The 8313-nt window shown below is 60.6% G+C and overlaps 1 protein-coding gene across 4 annotated transcripts; it reads left to right on the forward strand.

Annotated features, from left to right (window-relative positions):
* The first annotated feature begins 95 nt into the window (after positions 1–95).
* On the forward strand, positions 96–6929 carry TMEM80 (transmembrane protein 80). Of its 4 annotated transcripts, none has more exons than XM_070565853.1 (5): positions 433–572; positions 2439–3182; positions 3933–4026; positions 4111–4203; positions 5609–6929. In XM_070565853.1, the coding sequence occupies exons 2-5, from the start codon at positions 3180–3182 to the stop codon at positions 5812–5814; spliced, it is 396 nt and encodes a 131-aa protein (XP_070421954.1). In that variant the 5' UTR covers positions 433–572; positions 2439–3179; the 3' UTR covers positions 5815–6929. The 4 variants fall into 4 exon arrangements, with proteins under 4 accessions (XP_070421952.1, XP_070421954.1, XP_070421953.1 ...); XM_070565852.1 differs by having other exon boundaries at positions 472–572; positions 3163–3182; XM_070565850.1 differs by having other exon boundaries at positions 484–572; positions 3069–3182.
* Positions 6930–8313: the final 1384 nt, after the last annotated feature.

Genomic DNA, 8313 nt, shown 5'->3' on the forward strand with positions numbered 1-8313 from the left:
TCGAGCCGAGCCGACGATCAAGAGTCCGGAACCGAAAAGGGCCGAAGCGGCCCGAAGTGCAGAGCCGAGTCGGTCCGAATTGGTCCGAGGCCGCACGAGAGTTTCCGAGCGGCTCGGCGCTAGTCCTCCTCAGCGCCAAGGAGGCCTCGCCGGCCGTCGTCCCTGGCCTACAGGGTCGCCGACTGTGGGGCCGGCTCTCGCCAGGCTTCGACGCAACGCCACCCGGCCAGGAGAACCTTGCGCCGCACGCTCCGCCCGCCCCCGCCGCGAGCGGAAGCCGAGTCGGCCCGAGGCGGAGCCGAGCGGAGCCGAACGGCCCCGAGCCCGGATCCTCCCGAGCTTCGGCTCTCCGCCTCCTCCTGTCCGAAAGTGCCCGAGTGCTGCCGGACTGGCTAATCGGGCCTCGGCCGCGGCTCGGAGTCAACTCCAGAATCGCGGCGCGGTCGGGCCCCTTCGGGAGCAGAAGCGAAAATGGCCGAACGGACGCGGACGACGCCGGGCCGAGAGGCTGCCGGGATCGCGGCGGACTTGGCGGGCGGGGCCGGGGGGCAAGATGGCGGCCGCGCGGAGAGGTGAGGGTCGCTGGCGGGAGCGGCGGGGTCCCGGGGACCGGGGGGTAGCCCACGGCTCAGGGGGTTCCCCGAGCTGAGTCCGCCCCCGCGGAGCTCCGGCGGGCCCGCGGCTCGGGAGGGGTCCCGGGCGGGGATGACCCCGGGAGAGGGGCTCTGTCCAGTCTGGTTCGGTTTGGGGTGGGAGTGGCGGACCAGCGGGGCAGTGGTTGCAGTCTGTCCAGGGTGAGGCTCCGTCGGGGCTGTGAACCGACCACCCCTCCTTGCCGGGCGGCTCCCGCCGGGGCCCGTCCCTGTTCGGGGCCGAGGGGTGCTCCGGGGCCGCGTGCGCATCCTCCCCCGCGGTGCGCCCGGTGCTGCGGGGAGCACGGCGCGCAGGGCCCGCGCACGCTCCTCCTCGTTCCCCGTGTCCCCTGGGCCGACGTCCCCACCCGCCGCGGACAGGCCCCCGGCTCCCGTGGCTCCCGCGGCCTGGACCAGAGGGCGGAGGGGCTCTAATGTGCGGGGCGGCTCCGCCGAGGGTCCCTGCGGGGCCAGCGGGAAGAGGCGGGCGCGGGTCCCGGGGGCTGGTGGGGCCGGGGGTCAGGAGGCGCGCCCCTGGCGTGGAGTCACAGGCAGTGCGTGTCAGCGGCACGCTTCCCCCAGGCTCTCGCCGCGTCGGTCACAGCGCTGACCGCTCCACCTGCCGACGGCTTCTGCTTCGCGCACCAGGCGTAACAAAAAGAAAGTATGTGGGCGGGATGGGGCCTCTGTGCCTGCGGCTCGGAACTGTCTGTCTGTCTGTCGTAGGTTCACGCCGACAAAGTCCAGTTTCTTCCCTCCTCTGTCGTGCCGACGTCACGTGCTGGGGGGGATCGGCGGCAGCCACGGGTTGGGCGTCCCCAAAGAGGCAGGCTTTGTGGTCTGTTTCACTCAGGGCTCTCCAGCGCGAGGGTTCCAAACCGCCAGACCTCTGTCCCCGGAAGGCCACTGGTGATGAGGTTTGTCGGTGGACTTTGATTTGGTGAAAAACGAAGTTTATCCCAGCACAGGATCTCTTCGCTCACCTTGTATGTCACCTCGGGGGAAACATTTGTTCTGTTCCTTCCACATTTAACTTCTGTGCTGGCACGCCTGCCTTCTCGCAGCCACATTGTCATTGACTAGAAATGCCAGGTCCTAGAAGCCACACTGTCTTTAGCCAGAGTGAGCTCCTGTAGTCTGAAATGGGTAGAACAGCCTGTCTGATGATAGCTGCCCTTAATGTTAAGTTTTATGTTGCTTAAGGTCCTTACACAGTTTTCTTTCCCTGAGCCCCACAATTTCAGTCTGTGACAGTGGGCAGCTGGCAAATAGACTGGAAGTGTGTCTGGGCTAACCTTCAAGAGAAGGATCAGAAAGGAGGAAAACCCCAGTCAACATGAAATCCACCCCAATAATAACAGACCTCCAGGCAGCCTAGTTTAGCTAGAGCCTGGAAAAGGAGAGATCGGGTTTAAAGAGCACCCTGCCCCGTAACGTGATGCGAGTTTACAAATGATCCCCTCTCCGCTAGCCCTCACCTGGCTTCCCGCTCTCGGCACGTGCCGTCCCGCCTCAGAGCCCAGTTCTGAATCTCTGTCACTAATGTCCTGTGTTGACCCATTTGAGATGCCGACCCAAGTGAGACTCCACGGAGGGCCCAAAGCTGCCCAAGGAGACATGGGATCACCCTGTGACATCCCCCACAGAAGTCCCCCCCACCCCCAGGCCGGGTCTCCTGGGCCCCCGGGACACAGAGGAGAAGAATGGGCAGGCAGTTCACACCACGTCCTTGGTTGCCAGGTTCTCAGTTTTTATTGACATATCTGCATATCACGAATGGCTACTAGGGTGAGCCTCTTCCGACAGGAAATCTGACCCAGGACACGCACCCTCAAGGATGAGTCAGCTACCTTCAAATCCAGGACCCCTGATTCAGAGGACTGATTTACCTGCTCCGGGCTTGCTCTTATCTCCATGACAGGATGATGGAAAAATGTGTAATAGCTGCAGGGGTGAGGACGAGCCAAGAGATGCACGATTCGCAGAGATTGAATTGCTGATTTAGGGAGCTCTTGTTGTTTGGAGGGATATTTGGGGCAATGAATAAAATTCCTGTGGAAAGCAAGTGTCTGTTATCAATTTCAAAAAAAAGACTTGTTGTAACCTGAATGAGAAAAGGTTTTCATCTAATTATACCTGTGTAGCAAATATGCAGAAACCGCAGAAGTTTCGAAAAGCTGCAGTTTGGTTCCCTTCCAGGGCATTTTCCTTCCCTGGCGGGATTTGTGGAGGGGAATCACTCCCTGGCTGATCCGGCCTCAGGGTTCCCTTCTACTTCCCCTCTGAGCTCCCTCTGCTCCCAGGTACATGCCGTCTCCCAGCCTCAGGTTCTGAGGTCAGATCCTCCTGGGAGGGACGGATGCAGAGGTGATGGAAAAATACCTAGCTGCAGGCCCCAATAAACACTGGCTTCTTTCTATAAACGTGCAATGAAAGGAGAAGCAGGCCGGGCTCGTGGTTGTCGACGTTCATCAGGCCTGGTTCAGCCTGCTCGTGGGATGCGGGCCTCCTGACGTGCTGTCTCTTCCAGGGAGCACCTCCTCTGCCATGGTATCCTGCTGCACCCCATGCTCTCTGACCTGGGCCTCCGCGGATGGTGCCTGATGGTGGAGTTGCCAGCCTGTTGAGTCAGCTCTCTGCTTTTTGCTCCTGTAAAGCCCCCTCTTCTCTAAGTTGTCAGTAGGAATCCCACTTTTGAGTGGAGGGCAGTTCGCTAACAGAGTTAGAGTTGCTCTAACCTCTGAATAGAGCGCACTGGCCCAGCCGACCTCCTGCTCAGCCTGTGCCTCCTGCCTCCCTCCAAGGGCAGGAGAGTGAAAACCCCTCAGTTTGAATGCTTAGAGGCTTATTTTAGCATAAACAAACATGAAGTGTACAAAGCTCAGGAAAGTTGTTAGTGGATATTTAACTCCCCCCAAAGGAAAAAATATATTTTATTTGAAGAAAAAAAAAAATCATTGTTTTCTCTCTACTGTATAGCTGGGGTCAGGGTCAGGGTCAGGGTGATGCCACCCGAGGCTGTCCTACCTGCAGTCACCAAGGACCTGCCCAGTACTCTTGCTCCAGACCAGGATGTCCCCTGGGAGGGAGGGGCCTGGCAGGGCCCTGTGACACCAGGAGGAGTATCGATGGAAGCCCCAGTAGGCAGGAAGCCAGCCAGCGGCCCGGACTCCAGGGCCACCCTCAGTGTTTGGGGTGCCTCCAGACAGATGCAGAGTGGCTCCCCTTGTCAGCCCCATGCGTGGGCGCCCCCAGGGCAGAGCTCGTTCCCTGGGCTGAGAGTCCTTAACCGCATGCCAGCTCTCATCGGTCCCCCTTCAAATGCTGCTCTGCCTCAGTGGGATGTGTGACTCCCTGTACTTCCTGGCGACACTCCTGATGATGACATATAAAAGTAAGTGGGGACGGAAAAGCCCAATTGCAGGTGTCGCTGCCCCTGCTGTAACTTGAGTTCTGGTCTGTTGCCCATTGTCTCCAGGTCAGGTTTTCAGTTATCCTCATGAGTACCTGGTCCTCGACCTGACTCTGCTCCTTCTGATGGGGATTCTGGAAGCAGTTCGGCTATACTTTGGTGAGTTGGCTGTGAAAACCATAAAGTACTTAAGATAACAGAGTTGCTGGGTGGACACCGTGAGCCTCTGTACGCTCATCGCTTTGTAGTGGGGCAGTTAGAGGCGCTGTGGATTTCACCCGCTCCACCAGTGGCTCTGCTGGCCTCGCCTCCAGTGTCAGGAAGTCTTAGTTTATTCAGAAGCTCTGTCTGAGACACAGACAGTACTGGCAGCGTCCCTGGGGGAGACACTTCCCATTTGGAAGCAGATCCTGCACAAGCTGCAGGGTGACAAACAGCACTGCACTCGGAACCCAGCTTAGCTGTCAACTGTGGTACCCCAGAATGTTCGCCTCACCCCAGGAGCTGAAGGGTCTGGGAAGTACTGCCATGACTTGGAGAGGTGAGAGGGCTCCCCTGGACGTTCCCCTGCAAGACGCAAGCAGCACAGAAGCAGAGTGAACTCTGCCGCATCTCTGTTTTAAATGGGATCGTACTTTGCGCATTCTGCTGATACGTCTAGGAGACACGCCTGCCGTTGGAATAGCAGGTAGAGCCAACGACAGCTGGCACTTCCTGGGCCTTTGCACATGCTGCCGGGCCCCGAGCACACCAGCACGTTCCACCCAGACACCGGCCCCCAATTGACAGTGAGGAAACTGAGGCATGGGGGGAAGTTCCCTGCCTGTGCCCTTGGCCTCAGACCCTTGGGACTCCGCCATCCTGTTGAGCACGCTCTGGGCCTTGAGTGTCTGCTGTCACAGACCGGAGCCTGTGTGCATGGGAGGGTGGCAGATGGTGCTAGAATTGCTGACATCCACCCCGACTGCTTGTCCCCAGGCACCCCGCACATTGCAGGCTCTCGGGGCGCCCTGGGCACCTGTGGTTGGCTGGCTGCAGCTGAGGATCAGCATTTTCCATGACTGGCCTCTTTGTTTGTAACATATGTAGTAGTTTTGTGTTTTGTAAGTACGCCTGAAGTTTTCCAGAACTGGCCTTAGCCCTGAGTGAAATGTGTTTGGAAATTTTAAACAGAATCCCATCAGTTCACTTGGGCTTAGGGAAAGGAGGCGTCCGCATGCAGCTGGGATGGTTTTTAGAAAACCAGCCTCCCTCTTCCCCGCACAGCTCACCCAGGGACTGAGACGGGGAGGTGGGGCTGCAGTGGGCCTCACGCTGCCTTTGTGCCCTCTGCTTCCTCACATTCACCCGTCCTGGGTGGGGGTCACAGCGGGACCCTTTCCTGGAGGTCCTCAAGCCCTCCAGGAACATGCTGGTGGTGAGCTGGCGTCTGCCCTGCAGCCGTCACGCCCCAGGCTGGGCTCTGAGGCCTCTCACCCCCTCCCCGCAGGCACCCTGGCGGAGGGTCCTCAGCAGGCTTCCCACCGCGCCAGCACTCACTCATTGCATCCCTTCTGCTCTCCAGGCACCAAGGGTAACCTGATGGAGGCCGAAGTGCCCCTGGCCACCAGCCTGGTCCTCACGGCGGGCAGCGGCCTGCTGTGCATCTACTTCCTGCGCTGGCAGACCCTGGTGCTGTGGGCGGACTTGGTCCTTAGCGCCGCGCTCCTGGCACTCCACGGCCTGGAGGCCGTCCTGCAGGTGGTGGCCATCGCCAGCTTCGTCAGCTAGTTGGGCAGTGCCCTGCCCCGGGAACAGCCCTGGACAGGAGCCCCGTCCTCGGCACCCAGTCGTCCCGCAGCTGTCCCCTCCCCCAATGCAGAATGGGAAGGGCATTTTCCTCCTGATTTGTCATGCAGTTAGAGGACGGGAGGGTTTGGAGTGGTTTGTGATCTTTTTGATGGAGAAGGGGGTCAGGACCCAGCGCAGAACAAAATGCTGGGGCCCCGTGTTGGGAACAGCGCAGGTGGGTCAGGAACTGCCCTGGGCGCTCTCTGGGGAGTCACAGGGACATCTGCTCAGTTCCCGTTTTTGGCTGGTAAGGATCTTGCTTCAGCAGCCATCCTGACCCCTGAGGCCAGAGGGTGGACAAGGGCCTTAGAGAGACAGCCAGCGGCCCTGTGGGCTCCGGCCCGTCACCCTCCCTCTGGTGTCTGTGGCCATCTCCCGCAGCTGGGCCAGGAGCCTGGGCCAGCCTGCTAGATCACCAAAGGTGCGGGCTGGGACGGCGCATCGCCTTGCTGTGATGGGGCCTTCCTCACACAGCTCTTTGCTTCTGTACTTTCCACACCGGTCCTAGCCCACAGTGTTGAAAGCCCAGGTTAGTTGGTGGGACCTCTGCTTGGCATGCGATCTGGGGCTCCCTGCTCTCCTGGGGGGTCGGAGCTGCCAGCCGGGTGGGGCAGGGATCCTCAGCCAGGGGCAGGCCAAGGCCCAGACAGATCGCATTCTAGTTCCCAAAAGAAATGCAGTCTAGCCAGTCAGCTCTGCGTTTTGGGGGATTTTCTCCTCCGCCTCAACTCCTTTCTGAAGTTGGGGATTCTGAAGAACGGTGCCCTGGAGACCCAGACAGGGGAGGGAGTAGGGAGCACCCACGGGCACGGTTCTGCCCATGTGGAAATGTCAGTCACTGTCAGTCATATGTGCTCTGAGGGCTGGAGGAGTCCCGCCCAGACCTGTCTGCCTCTCCCTCAGATCTGCCGGTGCTCCTGGAAGGAGAGTGCTCACGTTCCAGGAACTTCCCTTTGTTTCTGTCGCGTGTTTCCTATGTGGGAGTAACATTACGGTCAAATATCTGGGCATTTTCTTTTCACCATAGTTTTTAAATAAAGAGATGTTTCTACTTCCTTGAATTTCTCCTGCTTACGGCCGCTTACCTCCTCCAGGGTTCTCCACATACCCACGAGCACACTGCTTGGTGCCGCCGGCCCCACCTCACCCAGCAGCCCCAGGAGAGCACTTCCCACAGCACAGGGCTGTCCTGGGCCCCTGGGGGGGGCTGCAGCAGCACCCTCCACTGTCTCCTCCCTCCACAGCTTTCCTGGAACTACGCCCCCTGCTCTGGCTCAGGGCCACATGCACCTGCAGCCCCTCCTGCTCACCCCCACCTGCATGCGCCTGAGGCAGAGCTCCACACCCCTGCTGCCTGAGCGCGGGGGCGAGGCCACTGAGAGAGGCTGGGGTGGACACTCCTGCCATCTGGGGACGCTCAGCCCCTCCCCCTCAGGCTCCTGCTGCCTTCAGGGTTCGTGACCTCCCTCCTGAGGAGCTGGTCCAGGCCCTTGACACCCCCATCACTTTGGCCACACAGAGGTGGTGGTTACTTGGCCATAGGGGAACACCACAGCTCCAAGCGGCTGCAGACCAGCCTGGGACTCCAGGCCCCAGCTGCCTCCTTGAAGGGGTCAGTGCTCCTAATCTGACAATGGTCACGCTGATTTCAGAAGTGACAGAGTGTCCCCTCAGCTGCAACCTTCTGAGCCTTCCCACCTTCTGCCCATCCATCTGCGTTCAGCCTCCGGGAAGGGCGAGGGCGGGCAGGTGCCCTCCCCTCTGGGTGCTTGACGAAGAGGGGAGAGAACCAGGAAGCCAGGCCTCACCAGGGCTTGGGGCAGGGCTGGGCCCAGGACTAAAACCACTTCCTGCACCCCCTCCGAGAGCTCCCTGTGATGTCCCAGACAGCTGGTGGGGAGACCCGCCCCTGGGATCCTGGCGGATGTGGGGGAGTGCAGTGCTGCTGACCCTTCAGGGCGGGCGGGCCTCCCTTCTGGCAGGGGCTCCCTGGGAAATGCTCTATGCCAGTTCCAGGGAAACGCATGCCAACTGCCCTGCCCTTCTGGGACTGCAGGCCTGGGACCCTGCCTCCTGGCATACCCTTTCCGGTCCCTCCACTCCAGGAACAGTAGCCACAGCCTTCAGGTCCCTGCACGTGCCCTGGGGTGCCCGCCACTGCCTGGGCCTGCCCCCTCCCCCCTCTTCACTCCCTCCTCACCCAGCTGGCTTGGCAGGGGCATCCTGGGAGTCAGTTCAGGAGGAGGAAGAATGCCTGCCCCATGCTGTGGGCAGAAGGTGGGGCCTGGGCCTAAGGAGGGGGTACTGCCCAAGGGTACCTTCCACCAGCTCTCTGCCCTGGCTCTGAGGACAGCCTGGGCCACAGGCGTCCCCACTCTCCCATCAGACACCCCCATCCCCCAGGGGGTGCCCAGGCAGGGCTGGGGAGGCACAGAGAAA

This window comes from Equus przewalskii, chromosome 11 (genome assembly GCF_037783145.1).
Source record: "Equus przewalskii isolate Varuska chromosome 11, EquPr2, whole genome shotgun sequence".
In the NCBI taxonomy this organism is placed as follows: domain Eukaryota; kingdom Metazoa; phylum Chordata; class Mammalia; order Perissodactyla; family Equidae; genus Equus; species Equus przewalskii.